Source organism: Podarcis vaucheri (genome assembly GCF_965113315.1).
Source record: "Podarcis vaucheri genome assembly, chromosome: 8".
In the NCBI taxonomy this organism is placed as follows: domain Eukaryota; kingdom Metazoa; phylum Chordata; class Lepidosauria; order Squamata; family Lacertidae; genus Podarcis; species Podarcis vaucheri.
The window spans coordinates 54,334,616-54,361,811 of record NC_138766.1 but is presented as its reverse complement, the minus strand read 5'-3'; the positions used below and the strand labels follow the sequence as shown (position 1 = coordinate 54,361,811).

At 40.3% G+C, this 27,196-nt stretch overlaps 1 protein-coding gene across 4 annotated transcripts in view; it reads right to left on the bottom strand.

The window, feature by feature from the left end:
* Positions 1 to 563: 563 nt before the first annotated feature.
* The window catches only part of SNTG1 (syntrophin gamma 1), a 229,955-nt gene continuing 203,322 nt past the window's right edge, over positions 564 to 27,196 (bottom strand). For 3 of the 4 annotated variants that reach the window (XM_082233854.1, XM_082233853.1, XM_082233855.1), the window contains 3 exons: positions 25,310 to 25,402; positions 16,794 to 16,904; positions 564 to 8,738 (listed from right to left, as the gene is read on the bottom strand). In XM_082233854.1, coding sequence (XP_082089980.1) covers positions 8,538 to 8,738; positions 16,794 to 16,904; positions 25,310 to 25,402 — 405 coding nt within the window. In that variant the 3' untranslated portion in view covers positions 564 to 8,537. The remainder of the gene's footprint in view (positions 8,739 to 16,793; positions 16,905 to 25,309; positions 25,403 to 27,196) is intronic. The other variant, XR_014222181.1, reaches the window with a different exon arrangement.

Sequence of the window (27,196 nt, the reverse complement as noted above, 5' to 3'; positions counted from 1 at the left end):
TGACCTAGAAGGTGCAGCTAGCACAAAATGCAGCGGCTCAGCTGCTTACTGGGGCAGAATATCAGCATCATGTTGCACTGTTGTTGAAAGAATTGCACTGCCTGCCACTCTGTTGCTGGGCTAAATTCAATGACCTGCTTTTTAAAGGCTTTGTACACTATAAGCAGGAGGTCCTCTTCTGCTTATAGTGTACAACGCCATATACCAACAAGGATACCTTTAAAAAAATCATCTCACACTGATATACCAACTTGGAAACTGCATTGTACAGAAGAGGACCTCCTGTTGATACCGTCTCATCTGTACAGTGCAAGGATTGGACCTTTAATGGCATCCACCCCTTGGAATGCCTGTTATGTATCACTTCTCAGCCTTTTGTCTACGGTCAAGTGTGTGGTGTGTGTGTGTGTGTGTGTGTGTGTGTGAACTTAATTGTTTCATTTATTTCATTCATGAATTTTGTCCCATGAAACATATTAGCAATAAAAATCCCAGCAATAAAAACATCTGTAAATGCAGTTTCTAGTCTGATGCAGATAGCCACACATCATATGCCCAAAACAAGTTGTTAAAAAAGTATTTTATTTTTTTCTTTTCATGATTACAAATCAATGAAACAAAACCAAACAGAAGGAAATGTTTTATTAGTAGTTCATTTATGAGTTTAAACAACTAGATGTCTTTGAGTCACAAAACACTACAAAGAGCCACAAACATAATTGAAAATGAAATAAATATTTAGATTGTTTGATCTGGTATTTTAAACCTCAGTATTTATAAAATATATAATACTTTATATTACATTTGCTCTGTCATTTCCCCCAACCACAAATTAAAACTCATGAAATATTATCAATGTACAAAGCAATGAGAATAAGCCAAAATCAGATAATTTTAAGGCCTGGGGAAAAATAGCTGATATGATTTTATTACTCTATGTCAAGATTGTGCATCTGCTGCAAAAATAGTCATTTCCCCAACCAATATATACATATTTTACTTAGAATTATATCTTAAAGCAAGTGTAGAATATACCATAAAATATAGAAATAAAGTTGATCTGCATTTTGTTCTGAGGGATTGTTACTCACTTGAAGTTAGGTTTGGAACATTTGGAGTGGCTCAAAGTTTCAAATCCTATTTCTAAAAAGGTCATAGATTATTACTGTAAACCAGGCATCAATTGTTCAAATTGTTTTGAGCCACACTTTGGCTGAAATCCTGTGCTCAGTTACATTCATGCAAGTCCAATTTAATTCAAGAGGAGTTATGCACAGGCAAACCTGCTCAGTATTTTAGTCTGGGGCTCTCAAGATCACCACATGTTCTATGATGGCCTCCATGCCAAAACGAAGAAAGCAGATAGATACATGTACACTGTTATGTGGGAATACAAATTTAATGCTTGAAATGAATTTGGCAACTCCAGTGGATATTGGAGCTCATGCATCAGTTAGTATTACACAGCTGGGGTGCCTGTTTGCAGAATCAAAATGATAAAAAAACCTAAAAAAACCCAAACATTTTCCGCAATTTCAATAAAGGGTTTTGGCCATAATGAACTCTCTGGTCACTTCCACAAGGATTTCATTTCCTACGACTGGCCATTTTCTTTCTCCATGAAGACTAAATACTTTTTGTTATCTAGAACATGATTCATGTAAGTCTTTAAAAGCATGCACAATATTATTCCTATTGATGGAAGTCATTACAACACATGCATGGAGTTACACATGTATTCAAATGCTTTGCCAGCATAGGAATGAGCCCCCCCCAGACATTTTTAAAACCACCTTCATCTGCCCTGTGCTCCATTAATGTCTTTTATGGATGCATACCAAAAAAAGAATAAGTTCTAAAGTGGAACATATGCATGCAGATAATTCATTCAAGTCTACCTATCTTGATTTCCTTCGCAATTTTCAGTTAGGAACTTCAAAATCTTTAGGCACCGATTCCTTTCACTCCTCTAAGTGAAACAGTACAGCTTGAGATGTAATCATGAAGATTGCTGGTTATGAGTGATTCTGAAAAGTTCAAGAGAGGCTACAATTCCCATCATTACCTATACTAAAGCACACTGAGTTATCTGATCAATACTTGATGGAACAAGGTTTATTAGAACAATGCCTTGACTCTTCAGAGGATAATATTCAATTTGTGTTTTGTGAGTTGTTCTTGAAGCAGAATAATTTGTGGCATTTGCATTTTACAAATTTTACATATCAATTTAGATTGATATGGCAAAACAACCCCCAAGTTTCAAGTTAAGCTATTCTCATAGCTCTATCTAATTAGACTTGGATCCAAAGGCTGTATATGCACCATGGCTTTCCAGTCCATTTCCCACTGGACTCTTTCCAGCCCCTTCCCCTTTCTGCTTCCCCACAAAAGCTGTATTGAGAACTGGGGAACCCTCTAGAGCAATATATGATGCTTCAGGGGGAAGGGGTGGGGGAGGAAAAACAGGCAGTCAACCTCCCCTGCCCCCATGCAGGAGTCTGTTTTGAGCTCATGCATACTGCTTATTGGATCCTAGCCTAGTTTTTACACAGAGTTTCTGCTGGCAATTACAACCCCAAAATATGGCTGTGCAACTTATAAAGAACCGTGCCCCATTTATATGGAAAAGGATGTTAATCTTTCCAGTGCAATATTATCTGCAGGATATTCATAGTCCATATTTTAATTACACACAACTCACAGAGCTTTCATGCAAGTTATTGCATATTCCTGTGGTCCCAATGTCCTTGGGGCAATAGCTGTCAGATTTTAAGGTTCACAACCCAGCTTTAGCTACATCCAGCAACAGGGGACTCACTTCAATATTTCTAAACCATATATGTCTAGCTTCCTGCAATCGGATATAAGGAGAGAAAGCAGGGGACTAATGTACATTTATGTTCGCGCCAGGGAAGCTGTGATTCTCCAGATGTTGTTCAACTCCAGATTCTATCAGCCCCAGACACCGTGGCCAATGATAATGAAAGATGGCAGTTGGAGTCTGACGACATCTGCAGGGCCACAGGGTTCCCTGTCCTGATTTAAGTGTTGAACATCAAGATGAAATTTTTGTAGATGTAGTTTCCTCAAGTAGTGATGAAAATAGATGCTCTTGATGAAGTTCCCCATTCTATAAAAGGGGTCATTTGTTGTAACCAAATGCACTATTTTTTTCTCCTAAACACACACACACACACACACACACACACACACACACACGGTGGTGGTGTCACTGCTGTGACCCACATTTGGTCAGGATATGACTCATCAGTTGTAGACCAAAGTTCTCAGGAATGCACATACTCAGGGCGTTCTTTATCATATTCCCTGGCAACAGGTGGTGTTAACTTAAAAATCACCCAACAGATTTTAACCCTTTTCTAAGTTGTTGAGGGTTTTTTTTAATAATCACAGGGCATGAGCCAATACACTGGGAGCTACTGCCTGGAAAAGCTAAAAAGACACAACAAGCAATGGCACAGCTCTGGCCCATATGGACCTCAGGATTGCAGTTAGATTCACATATCATATTATATATAATGTTGAACTGCTATATTTAGAGGTGCCACCAGAATTTAGTTCAGTTGACAATCTCTTACTGGAATTAGCTTAAAAAATTATGTATTAAGCATCACCAAACTGTAAACTGAATTACCACATGCATAGTATCTTCAGGATATTCTGGGCCACACGATTGCAAACAATATGTAAAAAGCAGACTCTCTCATGATTCTGCCATGGCACTTTGCATTATATGAATGGATGCTTTCACAAAATGAGTGCAATCACCCCCCTTAACTCACTTACACCAGTCAGAGCTATAGCTTCAGAATAGAACACATTTTTCATACAAAGGGTCTAAGGAGCTATCCCCGCCATCTCCAGCTAAATAGATCTCTGGTAGCAAAGCCTTGAAGCTACCTGACTCAACATAAGTCACATTCTTACTTCATATGAGTGACCATATGTATTTAAAAATAAGAATCTTGAGCTCTACTTTTCTGTGTTATAAGCTTTTCTTGAAGATGCATTTGTTATGGTACCAAAAATAGTTTTAATGAATACCTTGAGTTCAGTAGCTTCCTCATTTTTTTAGTAGTTTCTAAAGAAAACCACAGCATTTAAAATAATAATAATCAAAGGGTGAACTTATCACATCCATACTTGCCTCCCAAAGACAGGTACAAATAAATAAGGCAGCCCTAATGATGCCAGATATCTAAGCTGCCATAAGGTAGCCATTATTGTTTGAAAAATACAACTACATGATTCATCTCCTAATTATATAGCAGACCCATTTGTAATCTGTGTTATCTTTTGGTCTGTTATAGTTTCAAGAATTTTGCTTTTGGCTTCAGAAAGTAGGCAGTTTAGTTGCCATTATGAGAAGCTATTAGTATGAGGATTACTGTAATAGTGTAGCAAGACTGATACTTTTAAGGCACAATCATGATCATTCCCATTAATGAGTGCTAATCCCCACATCAACTTCAAAGTGAGCAAGTGACTTTACTATTCTTAAGTGCATGAGAAGTAAAAGCAACCATGTACTTTGCTTGCCATTGATTCTACTGAAGTCAGCAGGCAAAATTTTGCTATTGACTTCGGGCTCTAATGCCAACCGTTCAGATCTCTCCAGTGTCACATTTTCACAACAGAGCCTTTAGATTACATGGAGTACTTGGAATACCTTGGTTCCTAGTTTAGTGAATTCAAATATGCCACCTTGTACAAGATTCATCTTGTATCACTATACTCTCACACATATTACTTTGAATTTGTAACTGGAAACAATATTGAATAGATTTATGAATTGGATTTGATGCACAAATTGGCAATGTGATATGTGTGTGTGGTCTTTTGAGATGCTTAGGTCACATCCTGGCTGAAACTCTGGATTTTAAAATATTACTGACTCTATTGCATGATTCTCAGCATGCTGCATGCTAATGAAGGATCCACAGAACCATGATACTAGTTTTTGAATTCAATACATATTATCATATTCATTTAAACATCCTGTCTTTCCTTCAAAGCCCAAGTTGATGAGTTGAAACATTTGAGCCTGGGATTGGCTCCAAGAGCCTGTTTGGTGGGCAGGGGAATGATATATCTTATGTGAGCAGGGAAAACTGTGTGTGTGTTGCATGCTTGATTCACTGGTATGAGCTAGCACAGTGTTAATTGGATCCCACCATGATTTATTAAATATTACCCCCCAGACAAGCTTCCTATGAAGTTCTAATATAATGCTTGCAATTAGTGACTCATTCTTAAGGATAGTTTGGACCAAGTAACATCAAATGTAGTCACCGTTTCCTTCTTAACCTTAGTTATTTCCTTCAAAGCTAATTTCAGCAAGAACGACAAATTATTGAATGATTAGTTCATAAAAATATTGCACAGGGATAGTTAAGTAGCAGCAGATTACCATCCTGGTATAAAATATATGTGCTACATGTATATGCGAAATGAAAACTGTCAGTTACAAGCTTCAGTTTAAGATAGTACAGTGGAACCTTGGTTCCCAAACTTAAGTCTGTTCAATTCCTGAAACAGTTCAGGAATCAAGGTGCCATTTCTGATTGCCCGCAGCAGCTTCCTGCAGCCAATCAGAAGCCGCACCGGGTGTTTGCCTTCCAAATAACGTTTGAAAACCAGAACAGTTACTTCTGGTTTTCATTTGTTCAGGAGCCAGAATGTTAGCTCCCTGGGTGTTCGGGAGCCAAGATTCCATTGTATAGCATTGGCCCATCTCATTTTATCCCCTGAACACATGGGCAATGGGACTTTTAAAATTCATGCCCCAAAGAAAACTCCAGCAAAGCAACTTACAGTAAGAGGGACAGAGATGAGGCAACTTTTCTGGAAAGTAAATATAAAAAGGACTCTCTGCATGTATAGATCTCAAATCTCCCTGAACAGTTCTGCACAAAAGGCAGAGATGGACAACCCTTATTTCTGTTGAGGGCCATTTTGTCTCAGGGGTAATATATTGGAGACTGCATGCTGGTAGTGGATGGGACTGCAGCCACCAATGGGGAAACTGGAGCCAAGAGTGGGTGGAGCCAACTCCCCTTCCCTCCCTTTTGGCCACTATTTTCTCTCTCTTCTCTCCTTCTGTTACCTCATTTCCCACTGGATTGTTCCCCTTTCCCCAACTTGTATGAAATTAGATCATGATTCCTATCCTTGGTGTAAGGGCAATGGGGAACAATCTGCATGGTTGAAAATACTTATTTGCATTGATTTGAATCTGGCTTATACACATAATTGTGATCTGGATTGTACTCGATGCAAAACTAAACTCATTTCAGAGAGAGAGAGAGAGAGAGAGAGAGAGAGAGAGAATGAGAGAATATTTCCTAATACCTCTTTGGAACCTTATCAGTGTTATATACACTGTACATATATAGTAGATCTCTAGATTCATCATTAAAATACAATTCTTAAAAATACATGTAAAGCATATTACCCTTTTCAGACATTTTACAGATGAAATCAGTGCATGTGGGAGGGGTTATATCTCAGCGGAAGGCTCTGCCTTCCAATGTATGAGTGTTTCTTATACTATCTGAAAAGACCCCAGTGCATGCAAAGAGGGTTCTCTTATAATATTAGGGCATGCTGCTTTTCCAGAGTTGCCGAACAGATGAAGAATCCTCTGCTTTTACAACTGTATGTATGGAGGTCTTTGCAAATGGTACAATGAATACATGAACAATGGAGGCAGAGCCTGCTGGCCTCATACATAAAATATCTCAAAAGGGCTTATTGTCTTACCCTGTGGGCTAGTTTTACATGACACAACACTGAATGCCATTTTAAGAGTTTGCTAAAACTTTCCAAGTTTCACTTCAAAAATTGGGATGTTCCATTTAACCTACAAGAAAGCTTGCTTTTTGGTAAGGTCATTTTTAACAGCTGTTAATTAAAATACCAAAGAGTAAATGAATTCTATTTCTTGGTTTCCTGTTGGTAATATGAAAATCAAATTTAAAAGTGAAGCCTTGTGCGACCTTTATTGTGCCTGTAACAAAATATAATACTTGGGATTTGAGAACAAAGCCTGGCAGATTAAAAGACACTTCACTATAAAACTGAATAATAAAAGACATAATTAAACAGGTTTAACATTGGTTTTGTAATTCATTCATAATTAAAACAATTCTGAATGTTAACAGATTTTTTACTAACAACGGAGAATCTGTATGTAGAAAGAAAGCAAAGGGAAAAGGGGAAAAGGTTTTGTTGGCTTAAGACCACGATCCTCAAACAATTTCTGGGTAGTTCTAATAAGGTCAATGGAATTACTCCAGAATTGAGGCCTAGGTCTCACAAAAACAGGTGAACCTGTGTTTAGTCTCTACCACTTTAGGCTCTGAGGTGAAGGCTCATCAAGTTATGATGATTCTCCATGAAAAATATTCACACAGAAAGAAAATTAGCATGTCATGTTGAAGGCTATGCTACCACCATTCATGCTCACATTGAGTTCACTACATGCTGTGATTCCTCCCTCCCCATGTGCAGCAGCATGTGGTGGCTGTGTGCGCTGTGTTTCTGACTTGGTTTCCCTAAGTCATGCATCTCTACATGAGGGAGTGGCAAGGCAGTGAGGAGCAGGTGTGGTGGAAGAGCAGCAGCAAAGGAAATTCAACATACCCAGCACTGTGCCTGCACCACCCTGAACTCTCTGCTGCCTGGCCCCCCCCCCCCCCCCCGCTGGCTGCTACTGCCTGTATCACAGAACGCTGAATTTTGTGAGCCCCAAACTGCAATTTGAGAATTACAGAATTTCCACCTCATTTGCTGTTCATGAGAGCAAGAGCTAAGTGGCTTAAGTACTATAGGCTTCAATAGCAGATGGCTTCATTATGCTTATATTTCCTTTTTAAAAACATGTTGACCTAATATGGCTATACTATTATCATTATGATAATGGGATGGAACCAAAATTAAGAATGAAGATGATTCTATGTAAAAAGGGCACAAATATGAATTTGCAACAGTACTTAAGGTGCTTTCTTTTCTAAGGAGATACAGTAGCATCTTTTTGCATTCACTTCCTTGTTGCTACACACTGATCCCTCTTTGCTTGACATTTATAGTCTAGCAAGAGGAAATTAGTTCTGATCCAGAACTTGGTAGGTTGTCATATAAAAACATCTGGAAAGAAAATGTCTATTATTATGGAGATTTGAAAATTGTATTAAATACTTAAGTGCAGCACTGTGTCATTCGTTTATTTCTGTTTCTTTTGTTTCCAGTGTCATTCAAAACACAATCAGATTATACTAGAAAAGCATCTTCATCCACCTCAGAGATTTCTGCTTGGATTATGTACTGATGCCTTGTAAAATTGAGACTTAATTCATGATCCCATGTGACCATACTCTGCTGACAACTGCCACTTGTCTCTTGAGTCAGTTCTCTTGCTTGCTGTTTGTTCTCCGAGAGACCTGTCTGATGAATGTTTCGTATACGTAGTCTCATGTACTCCTGGAATGTGGCAAGTGCAGAAATAGGAGCCATCAAGTCGTATACTTCAATTTGCTAGTGCCAGAAGATGTAGCAACAGCAGCACCAGTAGTAGCAGCAGCAGCAGCAGTAACAGCAGTAGCAGCAGCTGTGGCCTGACTGCCAACATAGAGTGGGTCCAAACAAGCCACTTTGGCCGCAAAGAAGGAGTGGATACAATGCAGGACTGCAAACAGGTTGGAAAATTCCAACTCCTGAAAGTGAAAGCAAAGAAGTCAAAGGTAAGATTAGGCCACTTTTTCATCTTCCACAGCATACCCAGCACTCTGTTGTAGAGACAATCCAACAGAGGTTTAACCAAGTCAAGGATGGTCATCCATCACTGCGGAAAGCTGCAGTGTTTGTTGGTCAATGAAGAAACACCTTCTTTCGATAACATGCACTCAAATATTTGAGTGGAATGCTACAGCAATTTTATATTGGACGTTTGTGACAATGAATGCTAGAAACTAAGCCATGACTTAGCATGGAAAAGAAAATTTGTCAAAGAACTAGATAGAAGAAAGTTAAATTCACTGTTTCTTTATTTCTACAATCCATGGGTTAAATCATCCCCCCTGGCCCTCTGGTAGGCAGAGAAGGATAAAAGGAAGTGGAAACCACTCAATGGGCTTGAACTGGCCACAACATTATTGAAAGAACATGAAAAATGGGCATGTGGGGTGGGAATTAAGCTATTATGAGGAAAATTAGGCATAAGAAGGTTCCTGAGCTGAGCTACTTGTATCCCTCTGCTCCTTGTACACTGCTCCTTGTATCCCACCTTTATCCTGAATCATAGCCCATTCTCAAGCTGCTCCATTCTTGTGACCATTCTGCTTTTTCCCATTGCAGTCAACATTAACTTTTTGCTCTCCCAACACAGGTGACATTTTCCAGTTCTACACTGGTCCTTGTGCCATCTGGAGTGATCAACCTACCTTGGATCCTTTCCTCTTTACACAGGTAAGCATAAGGTCTTAATATTTCTTACCACATTCCCATGATAAAGCTTGCAGCCTCCTTCCACTAACTAAGCAAATCCCATTTTCCCTAAAGAGGTGGGACCTTCCTTTTGCAATGCTGGGTTCCTGATAACCATGCCAAGCCACAGTCTTGCTCACAGCTGTTATCCTTCCTTCTGGTTCTGTCTGTCCCAGCGGGGATCAAAGCCCCTGACCAAACCCTCCTGGGCAGCATTTGCAGCCATGTTACTTCACCCCTCAGGAAGAATTACCTAATGGTGCCCATTCCATTTGTGACCTTGATGGTCAAAAAGCTTGTAGAGGACATTCTGAATAAGAAGGATTACTAGAACCTGGGGATGCTGCTTATCTCTTCCCATAGAGATGGAAAGCCACATTCAGTGGGTGGCATCTAAGTCATACACAGAGTTGGAACCACTGCAATGGAACTGACTAACCTAAGCTTATTGATTTAAATCAGTTTAAGTTTAATATGACTTAGTTGGATACCAGTGTTTTGAGATTTCTACCATCCTAGTGCAAAATGTTCTAACTGTTAAGCCATGTTTTATGACACGGTAGGCTACTATTTTCAGAATAAAAATATCCTGCTGCATGTACACTACATCCACTAACTACAATTTAGCATGTGCCAGGTTCATGATGATTTCCTGCAAATTACGTTAACTTCATGTTACAAGTTAGGAAAATTAAAGTGGTTAGACGCTTTTTATGAAGTTCCCTGTTGAGTTATGTAAGAATGAGCGAGTTCATCCATTTTCCTGGATAGGCAAGCGCTAGGATTGAAACAAAAGAGAAAGGGAGGTTTCTTCCCGCTCTGAGCAGAGCCAATAGAAACTAGAATATTGCTGTACCTACATTTCCCAATCTGCCTTGAGGTCTAAAAAGGGGGAAGGCATTATCTTTTCTTAAAGGGGCAGAATTATTCCTTCTACATAATACTAATACACAAATTTGCTATCACTAAATAACTGACCTCTATGGGGGCAGAATAATGCTAATACTTAGGCTTACAACATACTTTGGTTGTTAATCTAGTAGTCTGGTACCTTTTCACAAATTATGACACTGAATATTATTACTACAACAACTATCAGCAATGTATGATTTGGATTGTATCTGACTGAAGTCATATTGAATACTGGACCCATTAAAATCAATGGATAGTACTATTATCCCCACATAGCACTGGAGACACAGATACCAGCCTACGTAAAGGCCATCTATCCATGGCTGGGCAAGAATTGAGCCAGAAACTCACAGGTGACACTGTCAGTCATTGCAGCACACTGGATTTCAGCATTAATAACTACTAGAATCCTTCAGGAAATTGTGATCATGTCACAATTCTATTAAAGGTAAAGGTAAAGGTACCCCTGCCCGTACGGGCCAGTCTTGCCAGACTCTAGGGTTTTGCGTCCATCTCACTTAAGAGGCCGGGGGCCAGCGCTGTCCGAAGACACTTCCGGGTCACGTGGCCAGCGTGACATCGCTGCTCTGGCGAACCAGAGCCGCACACGAAAACGCCGTTTACCTTCCCGCTTGTAAGCGGTCCCTATTTATCTACTTGCACCCGGGGGTGCTTTCGAACTGCTAGGTTGGCAGGCGCTGGGACCGAACGACGGAAGCGCACCCCGCCGCAGGGATTCGAACCGCCGACCTTTCGATTGGCAAGCCGTAGGCACTGAGGCTTTTACCCACAGCGCCACCCGCGTCCCATTAATATGACTTAGTTGGATACAAACCAGTGTTTTGAGATTTCTACCATCCTAGTGCAAAATGTTCTAACTGTTAAGCCATGTTTTATGGCACGGTAGGCTACTATTTTCAGAATAAAAATATCCTGCTGCATGTACACTACATTCACTAACTACAATTTAGCATGTGCCAGGTTCATGATGATTTCCTGCAAATTACGTTAACTTCATGTTACAAGTTAGGAAAATTTAAGTGGTTAGACGCTTTTTATGAAGTTCCCTGTTGAGTTATGTAAGAACGAGCGAGTTCATCCATTTTCCTGGATAGGCAAGCACTAGGATTGAAACAAAAGAGAAAGGGAGGTTTCTTCCCGCTCTGAGCAGAGCCAATAGAAACTAGAATATTGCTGTACCTACATTTCCCAATCTGCCTTGAGGTCTAAAAAGGGGGAAAGGCATTATCTTTTCTTAAAGGGGCAGAATTATTCCTTCTACATAATACTCATACACAAATTTGCTATCACTAAATAACTGACCCCTACGGGGGCAGAACAATGCTAATACTTAGGCTTACAACATACTTTGGTTGTTACTCTAGTATAGTCTGGTACCTTTTCACAAATTATGACACTGAATATTATTACTACAACTATGAGCAATGTATGATTTGGATTGCATCTGACTGAAGTCATATTGAATACTGGACCCATTAAAATCAATGGATAGTACTATTATCCCCACAAAGCACTGGAGACACAGATACCAGCCTACGTAAAGGCCATCTAACCATGGCTGGGCAAGAATTGAGCCAGAAACTCACAGGTGACACTGTCAGTCATTGCAGCACACTGGATTTCAGCATTAATAGCTACTAGAATCCTTCAGGAAATTGTGATCATGTCACAATTCTATTACTTTCCCCATATTTTCCAACATTGGCAAGAGATCACTGTGGGATGAGGTGAGGATATCATCAATATGCTGATGACATAAAACAGATCAAGGTGAACTATTTTTCAAAACTTGCTTTTGACTATGACTGTTATTGATAATGGTATTGTATATTTTATGGGGTGGGGTTGTAAACCCCTTAGAGCAGGGGTAGTCAACCTTTTTAAACCTACCACCCACTAATGCATCTTTCTTGATGGTAAAATTTCCTTATGGCCCACCAGTGCTCGATGGAAGGAGGATTCAGCTTGTGCCATAGAACCCCCTACTGCCCACCTAGAATCCTGAAATGCCCATTAGTGGGCGGTAGGGACCAGGTTGACAACCCCTGCCTTAGAGGTTCTATTTATAGTTAATTGGTATATAATTTTTGTTAAATAAAATAACATTGGGTTTTTTTTTGGGGGGGGAATCTTACTCTATGTTTGGAATTAACAGAGTGATGGATGCGTGACATAAATGGATTGGTCTAACCTTTGCCTAGTATTTTATACCTAAAAGTAATGGAAAACTCACAAAGACTTAACAAAACATGATGATATTCCCTCTCCACAATGCTGGCATCATTTAAGTTGTTACATCTACTGTGAACCCAGGAACAAATCAGAAATATCCTATTAGCTAAATGTGGAAACAGCAAAGAGGATGTGAACTTAAAGGACATGTTCTCTGGGATGCTTTCTGCATGAAATATGAAGCATAGTGTCCCCAAAACAAATACAATTTTAAAAGGCTGATTTTGAGCTTTCAAAAACAGCATTATAGAAAACTATCTTTTTTCAAAAAAATCTTTACAATGAAAGGGCGAGGAATACAAACTAAGCAATGAAGCATGAGGCTGCTGTATTTCTATAATGCACTTGGTAATTCGTAATTAAGGCTGCATCGTAAACAATGCCAAAATTTGGCTAGCTTTCTTGCTTTTCACCATAAATAGTACACTAATGAGTGTGACATGCTCAAGGAGCATTTCACGTTTCTTCCTGATTTTTACTAATGTGTGCTTTGAATATACAGTGGTACCTCAGGTTACATACGCTTCAGGTTACAGACTCCACTAACCCAGAAATAGTGCTTCAGGTTAAGAACTTTGCTTCAGGATAAGCACAGAAATCGTGACATTAGCTAAAGTGGTGGTTCAGGTTAAGAACGGACCTCCGGAACAAATTAAGTACTTACCGTATTTTTCGCCCTATGGGACGCACTGGCCCATAGGACGCACCTCGTTGTGGTTTTTTGTTTCGGGGGGGATGAATAAAAATAAATTATTTTCCCCCCAGCCGCGTGCTTCCTCCGACCCCAGCCCCCGGAACAGGCTGCTATCCGCAAGCCTCGCGGACAGGGCCCCCCGCGCTCCGGGAAGCAGGCTGCTATCTGCAGCCTAGAGAGCCCTGCGGGAACTCCCGCAGGGCTGCCTAGGCTGCGGATGTCTTCCCAAGTGCCAGGCGCTCTTTCAGCGTGCCGCGTGCTCCGGGAAGCAGGCTGCTATCCGCACTAGAGAGCCCTGCGGGAACTCCCGCGGGCTCCCCAGGCTTGCTGATAGCTTCCTGAAGCCTGGAGAGCGAGAGGGGTCGGTGCGTACCAACCCCTCTTGCTCTCCAAGCTTCAACAAAAGCCTGCATTCGCACCATAGGACGCACCCAGATTTCCCCTTCATTTTTGGAGGGGGAAAAGTGCGTCTATAGGGTGAAAAATACGGTAACCCGAGGTACCACTGTATTGGATTGTAGCACTAAGTTAAAGTCACATAATGGTACAATTGATCTGCTGGTGCAGTGGCAGGAGAAGCTGTGCCCATTCCACCTTTAGCTTATTTAAGAGGGTGGCCAGGTGCAGGCTGCCCTATTTGCTGACCATCACAGGACTTTTCACCCACCCCAGATGTTAGTGGTCTGCCCAGGGGGGAAGCAGACATGTGTCTTACGGTCTTTGCTATACTTTGCTTGGTCATCATGTTTGGGGGCAGGGAGGAATTATCTTCTGCAAGCAATTTGGCATGTTTCCACCTACCTCACAGTAACTGTTACAACTTTGGGTGATAAGGGATTGGGCTGGAGCATACACTGCTAAAGGGGTCTGGGAGGGGTGACTCTGTCCAGGAATCCACATGGGGACTGTTGGGCCAATACACTCTCCAAATGGCAGCCTGTGCAGGGTTGTGGCACAGTACAGTGTCAAACCCACTAGGTTCCTGTCAGATAGTAGGTGTGTTGCATGACGCTGGATATATGCCCAATGCCTAACTCAAACCTACCCTTTCCTGTAATAAAGTTGTGGCCTAATTCAACCCAATATCAGTCTCCTGCGCTCATTCTTTCAGCCTTCCCTGTACCAGCTGAGGACATCATGTGCCTATGGCGGCAATTCTCTATTGTGCAGCAGTAAATCTCACATTTCCAAAAACCTGCATGAGAACCAAACACATGGAATTTAATCTGGAATAAACTCCTCTCTGAATTCTTTTATGAAATGTATCACAACAAAACAAGTTTATTATTGTCTGGCAATTCCCAATGAGCTAAGATTTTTTCCTTAGAACTGTACCTGAGCAAGACTTCTTCTATAACTGAAGATTATAAAACTAGATTTAGTGTTATTTTATGTTCAGTTTGTAACTAAAGTTTTATGTCCAAGCGGGCAAACATGACTGACTGGTCAATTGTGCAGGCGGCTGCTTTAATAGCATGGGCTTCTCACTTGTCAGGATCTATATATATTTTCCCCCTGTCAGAACTTACCTCACAATGGAGAAAGATTGCTAGACATACCCAGGTTAATGTTAAAGCTGCTGGCCAATAAAATATTCTGTCAGTGACTGCACATCAACCCGCATTTGAATTCTCTGTTCTTGATTAAACATATAGGTATAAGTGCAGGTGAACGGGAATTTGCTTTTTTATGAAGTAAAGTCTGACAGAAAATGTAAAATGCTCTGGCATGCTGCTCTATGCAATCTTGAGACACATACTCAAACACTTTTACAGAGAACAGGCTTTCACAGCAGTACTTATGCAGGAACAAGATACCACATGTAGTAATTTATCCTCTACTCACATGCTATGAGGAGGCACTAAAAAAGAACATATGGTCACTGTCCCTTGCCCCATTTTCTTCCCTGTAGATAAGCTGTCCTGGCATCAGATGTCTCTCACTTTGAGGGTTTGCAAGTTATAACAGAAGCATAAAACAGGAAGCTGCTTCTTCATAACATGCAAACGTCTAGGACTCAGACCAGTGCCAAACAATTCAAAGGGTTGGTGCTGACCTTCAAAGGCCTTGCATACCTGAAGGAGTGCTGCCACCCCCATCGTTCAGCCCAGACACTGAGGTCCAGCTCTGAGGGCCTTCTGGTGGTTCCCTCATTGTGAGAAGTGAGGTTACAAGGAACCAGGCAGAGGGCCTTCTCAGCAGTGCCGCCCTCCCTGTGGAACGCCGTCCCATCAGATGTCAAGAAGAAAAATAACTATACAACTTTTAGAAGACCTCTGAAGGCAGACCTGTATCGAGAAGTTTGAAATGTTTGATGTTTTTATATGGGTTGCAAGCTGCCCAGAGTGGCTGGAGCAGCCCAGCCAGATGGGTGGTGTATAAATAATAAAATTATTATTATTAAAGTAAATAGTCTTCATTCCTTCTGTTGTATATAACTCTATAATGTATATCTACAACACATAGACAAATCCACTAGCATTCTTCCCCACACACCATAACTGTTGTTACAGCAACGTTTTCTGACAAAGATTAGGAATCAGAGGGAAGAATGGTGTACAAATTCTGTCTCAGCAGAGTCTGCTGTTACCAGGTGGCTGAGAAGCAGGAATGGCATCAGCTACCTGAAGTAAGTATGTGGCATAATTTCACCTGGGTAGTTTAGTATTCATAGCATATGCTACGCTCTGCCAAACCACAAAGTTGAAATGCATACCTAATAAATATCTGTAGCACCCTTTATCACAACGTATTGTTATGCGTTTGGGGGAGGGGCAGACTCTCCATAATCTCTAGACCCAGTAAAGAGCTGGAATTTGAGCAAGCTCATGAATTCATGAGGTAAGAAAAGTTTGGTTAATTAAAAGCCAAATGCTGTTGCATTCAGTTTAAGATCACAAGCCAAGGCAGCTTCACATAGCTAGCCAGAGATAAGCCAAGCCGTTAACATGTTGATGGCCCATGATGGCATCCATCTCTCTCAAGAGACAATGGAACACACCCCATGGGGCTGCTATGTTAGGAGCACTCAAGTGACTTCCCCAGAGTACAAGTAGTGTGTATAGTTACAGCAACTGCCTTTTTGTATTTGTATTAAAACATAGATAATGCCTTAAATAACTGGGCTAGCTACTGAGGGGCAGACTTCTACACTGAAGGAACTGTCCTCTCAATGTCCAATTCCCTACTGAATGAAGACTACAATGCATCAACCTAGTTATCGGCTTGGCTTGGCTTTGCATGCAGCTCTGCCTGATTTTTAGTTTACTTTTTTCTAGTTCTGAGACAAATAGCAACAGAAATGAGTGTTCATCTTGTTATTTAAGCATCAGTACATGAGCCTCAAATTTTGTTGTCTTCCCGGCCCCTGATTACTTGATCTAATATCCATCAGACAAGGGAAACATATTGGAGTTCTTGCTTTTACCTTTGCTTCAATCTGTTTAGTATCTGGATTTTGGAACAAGAATTTGATTTTGCTCTTGCCATCATCTGAAGACCCTTTAAGCTGGGAAAACTTGTACCGCCATAGTACAGCCTAAAGGGGGGGGGGGAGAGAGAAGAAGAAGGGGAAAAAACATACACAGGAACATCAGCACACAAAATATAAGCAGAGAAAAAGTCCTTTAGGGAACTTTATAACGTACCAATGATAATAAAATTAAACAAGAGCATTGTTCTCTGCTCCAAAGTCTCTTTGATCATAAAACTGTACCACATTTTGACAGTGTCTGGTTCAGAGCAGTCAGGCTGCATTTGTGAAATGTTCGTTTGTATTGTACACTCTTGTACACAGTTCTTTTTTCAGTTTAATTGAAGCCTTCCTGAAAATACAGTTGTATTTAAGCTGCATGGTTTACATTTAGCAAACAAATTAGAAGATTCCTCCCCCCCCACACACATTAATGTGGAAAATACTAATAGAGATAATGCTGTGTAATCCTTATTTCCTCTAGGTCACTATTAACCCCAAAGTGAAGAAGCAGATACTGAGGGTGAGATATTTAACTTGGGTATAAAATTGCTATGCTGAGACAGGCCATCTGGTTCATCATTCTGTCTCTAGATATGGACAAATGCCTAAGGGAAGCTTACAATAAGGGCAAGATGGTGACAACCATGTTAATCTGAAGAAATAAACACCCACTGATTGATCTTTGCAAACTAATCTAGCATTCTGGGCCATAACTGCAATCAATTTCAGTGGGTTAAATTAAGCATTTTCATTTCTCCAGCCTTTCATTTGCTTTACCCCTGCCTCTAGACTACCGATAAACTTCATTTCAGCAATGACACATTGTGCAACTTCCCATTCTCAGATTTTAACAAAAGAACAAAAACAGTTCCAACTAAATGCCTGGGATATAGAGCAAAGTCTTGAAAAGATTGTAATGTTGGCACTAGGTTTGGCTCCTTAGAGAGGGATTCCAAAGTCAAAGAGCCACAACAGCTTCTTTGCTGCTGTGTATTATATCTCTGTTCAAGAAATTTCTTGGATATGGATCTCTACAGAAGATTTTTAGACACAATAAGATTGCTATAAGAAGACTAAGCTTATTAATCAGGGCTGGGTGGGAAATCTCTGTCCTGTGGGCCTAATTAGGCTCAGAGTGAATCCCAATTTAGACTGCAATGCTGCTTTCTCTAAACCTGACCACTTGCCCCACACCTGATAGTCTCATTTGTTGATGCACTTTCATTACCCTTCGAAGGGACTTGCTGCAAGATCCTAATTGTCCGTTTGCAGATGCTGTTTGGGCACAGGACACCTGTACAACATTGTAGCAAGGATCATGGACTTAGAAGGACTACAGTGATGGGGGGGGGGAGCTAAAGCAAGGGGAGAGGGTTTGCCTGGTGCCTGCCTTCACATCTTCACATCCAGCAAAGACCTTTTTGTTTTCCTAGACCAGCTTTAGCTTCTCAGTTGGCCTTCATTTCTATCAAATGATTTCTTGCTGCTTTTATCTAGCTATCATCATGATTTCTGCTATTGCCTGCTGGTTTTTTAAAACAAGTCCCCCCCCCTGTATACTGTTTACAAAAGCTGCCCTGGAAGCTTTGCTGAAAGGAGGGTTACAAATGCACATGTTCAGAAGGTCAAAAGCGAGCAGGAAAAAAACCAAAGCACAAAACCGCTACAAACCATGCAATGCCGGCCATCCAGGCACCAGCAAACAAAATGTACAGTAGTTGCAAGAAAAATTTAATAAGCACCCTCCCTCTCTAACTTTTCTGTGGTCTTTTGATCATCACAAAACTTCTCATTTTCCAGTCCAAATTCCAGGATAATGAAGTATTTCAAGAACTGCTTCTCAGCAAAATGAAAATAATGGGAACTATCAATGTGCACTTGCTAGGAAACATTATTAATTTGACATTTCATACTACAACTGGCTGAACATATTTTACCCTATGTCAGGAAACCTGACCTTCCTACCTAATTTGTTGATTCTCACAGGCCTGGTGTGAAATGGTTTAGCATTAACTGCTTGAGCTCTGGACTTGTGTGCTCCTCATTTCCTTTTCTCGTATGGCTGCAAGGAGGAAATTGGAAACTTTGGTTTCCATTCTGATTTACCCACAGTGTACTGTTGCATCCAAACTTTAAAGAGGTTCATCTGAACTGTAATGTAGAGTTGGGGTGGCCAACCTGTAGCTCTGCAGTTGTTGCTGCACTACAACTCCCACCAGATCCAGACACCACGGACAAGGCTGATGGGAGTTGTAGTTCAACAGCATCTGGGGGGCTGCAGGCTTAGGAAAACAAACCAACTTCCTAAACCATGGTTTTGTTGGGATTTGGTTAGTTAAACTCTGGTTAGTTAAAAATGGAAGTGAAAACTACTGCTCTCCTTGTGCCTGCACTAGTGGAAAACAGAGGGCAGGGTGGCTAATGAAGCCCAGGCTCATTCCTGCAACACTCAATTATAGTTTTGCATTACATCCAAATGAAGCCGACATAGCTCTTGTTAGAAACATCTGTTCCTCTTGATTTTATTAGAGGATAAATCTAATTGGGAAAGAAAACCCTCTAAAAGCATCACATTCTTATTGCTCTTGACATTGTATCATGCAAACACACTGTTCCAAGATGGGCTTAATACATCCTTCCTTGAATTCACTTTTGTTACAAAGCTTTGCTACTTAGCAGAGCTTGGAATTGGCACTCTGGGAAATAGGCAGTGTATCAGCCATCCCATCATGCCAGCTTGTTCCGACCAAAATGAAAGCTACCCTCAAGTGTGCCAGGTGCTGGGTTTGGAGTGGTGAAGAATCCTGATTACTTCTTAGGCACTTGCTTTTTTCCTTGTTTGGCACAAGTGATTTAATTTTAATTGGAAGCTGCAGGGTTAGCTTCATTGCCAGCTAATAATGACCCGATTTCAGAAAACATGGAAGCTGCTAAAGCCATCTGGCTTTGTGGGTTGAGGAATTTCAAAACCAAGAATATCCCTGTTGGATAACACCAAGGATCCATCGAGTCCAGCATCCTGCTTCTAGAAGTGATCAGCCGGATGCTTTCAGGAATTCTACAAATATGTCAAGAAGGCATCTGTCTTCTTGTTTGCCCCACAACAAATAATATTCTGAGACAAGCTGCCTCCGAATTTGAAGGTACAATTTAGCTGCCATGGTTAATAGTCATTCATAGGCATATCCTCTGTGGATTAATTTTTATTATCCTCTGAAGCCCCCTGTCTTACATCTAATGGCAGCAACTTCCATTCAGTTAACTATGTGATATGAAAAGGACTTTCTTTTGTTTGTCTTTTGTGGTAGAGAATCAAGTTTGCCTGCAGAAGGTCATGAGTTCAATCTCTGGCAACTCCAGGTAGGGCTGGAGAAGACTGCCTGCCTGAAACCCTGGACAGCCACTGCCAATCAGTGTCAAGATTACTAAGCAAAATGGACCAATCATCTGACTTGATATAAGGTAGCCTTTTATGTTTATGGGGAAGGGCTACAACTCAGTGGTACAGCATCTGGTTTGCATGAAAGTGGTCCAAGGTTTAATTGGCTGCATCTCCAGTTAGGAATGAAAATATCCCCCATCAGAAAGCCTGGAAATCTGCTGCTTTATCAGTGCAGTGGTCTGATTTGAAATAAGGCAGCTTCTAGTGTTTCTACTAATGACCACAAGTTCCAGTGTTTCAGTCACCTTTTTCATACCAAGCATAATTTATGCATAGTTATACTCAGGCTAAAGGGGTGGGGAGCGTTACATAAATATTTCCTAGTTTGGTGAGAGTACTAAAACCAAGTGAGAGATCGGCTTCATTATTATCAGATAATGGAGACATATAATTTGGATAAGAAAATTGGCTTCCAGGTGGAAAAGTCAAAATTAGAAACAGAACTGTTAGAACCCAAAACGAAGAATTTGTCAAGAATGTATAACTTGCTGTTGAAATGGAATACTCAGGATGAAACGGTAAAATCTGCTATGATTAAATGGGCACAGGATGTTGGACATAATATTATGTTTGCTGACTGGGAACAGTTGTGGACCACTGGTATGAAATTTACGGCATGTAATGCCTTAAGGGAGAATATTATGAAAATGATATATAGGTGGTACATGACCCCAGTCAAGCTTGCAAAAATCTATCATTTGCCCGATAATAAATGTTGGAAATGTAAAGAAACTGAAGGTACATTCTTTCACATTTGGTGGACGTGCCCAAAGATTAAGGCTTTCTGGGAAATGATATATGATGAACTGAAAAAGGTATTTAAATATACCTTTCTGAAGAAACCAGAGGCCTTTCTCTTGGGCATGGTCGGCCAATTGGTGCCAAAGAAAGATAGAACATTTTTAATGTACGCAACAACGGCAGCAAGAATACTTATCGCAAAGTACTAGAAGACACAAGATCTACCCACCTTGGAAGAATGGCAGATGAAGGTGATAGACTACATGGGACTGGCAGAAATGACTGGCAGAATCCGAAACCAGGGAAGAGAGACGACGGAAGAAGATTGGAAGAAATTTAAGGACTATCTTGGGAAATATTATAAAATTACTGAATGTTAGATTGATGTTGGACTGAATCTAAGTGGTCATCAGCTGTAATGATTAAGATAATTGGGGGAAAAAGAAGAAAGAAAGGTCTAAAATTAAGTGAAAATTAAGGGTGAGGATTTGCTGAATGAATAATTTGAATTGGAATACAAAAAGGGGAGGTCCGAGGAGGTCCGAGAAATAAGTTAAAAGAAAACAAGTGAATGAAATTATATGTGGGTTTTTTTTTGCATTTTTGCTTTTTGTCTTTTTTTATAAACTTTGAAAGGTTAATAAATATATTTTTTTTAAAAAGAAAGTGCTAACGAAACCCTAACAATACATGCTATACTGCAAAGCCATGATACTGGATTCCAATAAAGAATGTAGGGAGTTGATTGCTCTTTTGGACAGAAAATTACAACATGGGAACTGAAACAACGACTGAACTACCATCAGTATAATGATAATGACACATTTCCATTTTCTGAACACAATGTGGTAGGTGACAGTCTTGAACTGGCATATGGTACCAGGAAAGAATTGGTGGGGGGGTGAACAACTTGATACTTCATCCAGATAAGATGGAAATGCTGTTAAAGGCTCTATGAATTTGAAGCTGACTATCCAATCTCTTCTGGATGAAGATGCTTTTTCTTCCAAGGTATGTACAGCGGGATATGCTCCGGGATTCCGCCTGCACTTTTTAACCAGCTTTGGCTTGTTTGCCTGCCTGAGCCACAGGAATTGATCCTAGCCTCTGTATTCAATCCATAACAAATCTAAAGGATGCTCAGTAAAGAATAATTAATTTGTGCTTTGTGTAATTTTAATATTTGTATGCTTTGTGTTTACACTTCTTGCTAGCTACTTTAGACGTTGTTTGCTATAGAAAAGTGAAGTAATAATAATCAAGAACTACAAAGGCTTTGAAACCCAAAGGCCATCACTCATCACCCCAACCCCCCCCCCCAGTTTTTGATGAGTGGCAGGAGAGATAAAAGGGTAAGGATCTCAAGTTTGAATTATTCAGCTTTTCTGGCATCAGAAAAGGAAAAGCAGCAGTAGGACTTTGTCTTCACTCATGAATTTCAAAGATAACGAAAAGGCTTTTTGAGTTTCTCAAAAAAATAAAAATACCAGGCTAGATTATGATATGCTGTTATGAGTGTTGCTGCCACAAGTAATAAATTGTAAAGATCAATAATATTGGGTAGCAGTAGCTTTCTACTGAAAAATACCATTGCTGTGAGGTAGGAACCTTCATAGTACAAGCTCCCAGTTCCTCCTCTTGTATTATTGTTAGCAGGGAATAGAATGTCAGAATAAAGCTGTTGAATTCCTATGCTTGTGTCACCAACCTCAAGGAAGCTTCCTAATTGGACCAAAATCTTGGGCTTAGTCCCTTTATCTGCTTTCTGTGGGCAAGCCTTCTCCTACAATTCATGTGACTGGTGACAGCCCCCACCTCACCATGTCCTCAAGAAATGGATTCACTCAGTTGAGTCAGAGGCTCTCTCAAAGTTTGGTGAGAAAAGCTCAGAGATCTCAAAACCCTTCTGGCATTTTCTTGTGGGCCAGATCAGGGACTTTTCAACACCGCCGAGCAGTGATTTGTGTACTGATATGTATGATACATGCAGAAACTCTCACAATTTTCCTGCACATTGCTTAGCTGATCAGTAAAGGCCCTGATTGACCAGAAGTGCAATTTTTGACATGAAAATTGAAGCTGTCAGAAATTTGGTCCAGCTCTTAATAATAAAAACACAGTAATGTGCACAAAGAGAATATGGATGGGGGTATGTGATAGGTTCCAAACCAAATTTATTCTTCTAGTCAAGTAAATACCTTGGGAAAATAATCTGCAGTGTTCTTTGAGGAGGCTTAGGGTATATTTTGGCAGTGGGGTGGGGGGAGAAATCAATGGAAAGGCACCCACTGACTTCAGTGAAGTATAGATCAGGCTTGTGGTAATCATGATAATGTAAAAGCTGATAGTATGTCAGTGGCCTGTCAAAGCAAATTACTTGCTTCAGGTGAATGAGCAAAGTAGGATTTTATAAGGCTAGAGAAAATATTACAAGGACTGAGGCTGATTCTAATGGTTTCTGTCTGGAAGGCAGCTGACATTTCTCTTATTCTGACACTGTTGCCAGCTGGATATGTTGATTAAGATATCTGTATGTGGTTTCTTCTGTTCTGAAAATATAAATCCGAAGCCATAACTATGTTAATAGTTTTGTTAGTGCAGTTTCCTATCTGATGGATTCTATCAGAGGAAACGGTGTTGAAAGAGATTTTAGAGGAAAGTAGCACCATGGAAGAAGAAAAACAAACTGTGCTTTGTTTTTCATGACTCTCATAGAGAAAGTACAATCTTGACATTTGACCAATGTGGATTGTGATTTTTCTATTAACATCTAGATAATAAAACAATCACCCTGATCCAGAGAAAACAATCTGCAAGTAGAAACCTATTTCACTCCATATCATTTGTTGTGAGCAGGAGTAGGAAACAGAAGCTGGCACAGGCAACTTTTTCTCTCTTTTTTGAATGCATTATAGGTTATCAGCACTGTCAGAGCTCTTACTATGGCGGGGGAAACGTCAGGAACACAACCAAAACCCCATTCTCTGCTTCTGGCTCCCTCAATCAGACCCACGGAATGAAGGACTATGATTCAAAAGCATATTGTCTGCATGCTAAAAGCTTCAGTCCCTTTTCTCGTCTGTTTAAGAAATTTGTAGCAATGGGCAAGTTTGCACGGATTACATTTATAATTTGGCTTGTCAAAATGAGTTTCTCCCCTTCCTCCTTGAGACTGGAAAACTGGCTGAGTTTATTCTGAACCAGTTAAAAGCAAGAATGGACTCAGTCATTCTCCCAATGGCATCAGTGTGAGTGCAGTGCTTAATGCTCCCCCCTCCCCACTTCTCATAAGCACCCAAATCCCCTTGCCCAGTGGCAGCACTTTCTGCTCTTGTGGTAACAGTATGAAGGGTTTATATTTCCCCAAGCTCCTGGCATCAGGATTGTAGCTGTGTGAAGGAGGGTGAGGCAAGGAAAGATGTCTTCACACATTCTCTGCCACCAAAGCAGCAGCACCTGCTACCAGGTAAGAGAGATTAGGTAAAGAAGGAGTTCATCTCTGAACCGAATTAGAAAAAAACTGAACTGGAAAAGAATTCCAGAGATGCAATGCTTCTCTTCAAATGGAAAGCCATACTGAATGCCAAACTTCATGTGAACTTTGGCCATATCTCTAGAAGTTTGTCTCTTTAGAGCTTTTGAATTGTGTGCTTTATGATGTTCATGGAGAAGGGGGAGAGAAAAGGAAAGGAGATGGAACAAGTAGAAGAGCAGGGAGTGTATAAAAGGATCAATTCATGCATTCCATCTCAATAACATTCTACAGAAATAAGTCCTGCAGAAACTATTTTTAAAAAGCATATTGAGAATGTGATAGGATAAAATTATTATTTATTAAATTTCTATACTACCCTTCATCTGACAATCACAGGGTGCTTTACAATATAAAAACAGAAAAATACATACCATAGTATGTATACAAAAACAATATCCCCAAGTTTTAAATGCCATAGATTCTTTAATTAGCCTAAAATCTGGGAGAAGAGGGATGTTTTTGCCTGGCACTTAAAGATATGCAACGAATGTGCCAGGCAAGCCTCCCTGGGGAGAGCATTCCACAAGCGGGGAGCCACTGCAGATAAGGCCCTTTCTTGTGTTGCCACCCTCAGGACCTCTCATGGAGAGCCTCAGATTATGATCACAGGGTCCAGGTTGGTTCATATGGGGGGGGGGAGGCAAATACAGCATAGTGACAGACTTCAAACAATGGCTCAACTCTCAATTGAAAAGATAATTATTGGTAATGAATCATTAGCAGCATGTAAACATCTTCTCATGGCCTTACCTTTGTTGCAGCATCAAAGCATACGAAACCCATGCCAAAGTCTATGGTAAGCCCCATAAGATGACTCTCCAGAACACAGGCATATGTCTTGCACTAGGAAAGATTGAAAAAGACAGCATCTTAGATAGCGCTTCAGTTGAGTACATGTATTTTGAAAAATTATAGCTAAGGGGAAATACCTGTTTAGTTACTAATTAGCCCTGGCAAGATCAAAATACATCTTTGCAAATAACACAAACCCTTAGCCATTCAATCAACTGGCTATTTGCATTCCATGAAAGAGAGCTTCTACCTCTACCTACATGGAAAACACATAGGGGCTGAGTGTGCAGCGGCAGAAACAGGCAGGGGGTTGTAGGAGTGGTGGCAGCAGCAGTAGTGGAACACAGCATTTCCCATTTTGCCTCAAGTGGTGAAGCAGGATGTGCCACCCCTGGCTACAATTTAGCATAGTGGTAAGTAAATACAGTGGTACCTTGGTTTAAGAACAGCTTTGTTTATTAACAACTTGGATTAAGAAAGCTGCAAACCTGGAAGTAGGTGTTTTGGTTTGTGAACGTTGCCTTGGAATAAGAACATGTTTCGCTTCCTGTTGAGTGTGTTCCATTTGTAAATTGAGTCTCCCGCTGCTATGGGAAAGCACACCTTGGTTTAAGAACACTTTGGTTTAAGAACGGACTTCTGGAACAGATTAAGTTTGTAAACCAAGGTACCACTGTCTTGGAATTCAACTGTCTTTGCCAATTTCTCAATGTAAATGAAGTAATTGAGAGTGAAATGCATCACCTCCTAATTTCTGATCACACATGGAATACATCTGCTCACATATGATGGGGGACACATGCACCTTTGGTAAATAAAGAGGCACTTTTATATGCAGCTTTTATGTCCCATTACTTTAATGCAAGATAAACATATTTCATTGGAAGGGAGTATGCAAACAAAATATATAATGACTAGGTATTTGCTGTTGATGTAATAGCTCATGAAAGAAGACAAGGAATAAGAAGACTCTTAGGTTCCCTGAATTTTCCAGTGAGGCTCTCGTGAACTTTGATCTAACTATTTGATAGACCTGCATTTATCTGTTTTTATGATTTGTAATATAGTTGACACTCCCCCCAAAAAAATTCATTTTCAAATAATTTATGTCAGGAAATGTGTTGATAAGGGCAAACGACCAAACTTCCATTGCCAGCAAGTTGCTAATACAGCACTTCTAACATTGAAGGAAATCGGAAGAACTCCCTTTATTTTTAGTTTCTTATCTCTCCAACCCCCCCAATGCAGTCTGACATTTTGGTTTGCATTGATAAAATGAAACTGTTCAACACTGAGTTTCAGTTTACAACAAATTACATTCTCCTACTGAGCTCCTTGTTTGATAGTTGGCTTCTGGTTCCTAATGCCAAGCTCGTGCCGCTCAGCGCAAATTAGGTATTTTTCTGATCAGAACATCATTGTCAAGATGTGAAGTGCACAGCAGAGCTTGAAAAGGCCAAGCTACTCATCACAGAAGTGCTTATGAAAGATGCTACCTTTTCACATTAAAGTCAGAGACAAATCTCTTGAAATCCTTCTGAGACTGATGAAATCCATACTTTAGAGCTAGAAGAACAATGACTTATGGACTTTTTATACAAAATAAATGTTTAAACAGAAACTGCCAAGCAGAAATAATTTGATCGCTAATTAAGTTGTCCATTGCAAAGTGATTCCTATCAATTTAAATTCAGATTTCTGTTTTCTGCCAACAGTAGCCCCCCTCCCAAATTTCTCAAATCATATAATTCGTAACTAACATGATTCCAATAAACAAACAAATAACATCAAAACCTAAAGTGGCTCACCTGTAAATGCAGTCACAGATATGGAAAAGCACCTGCA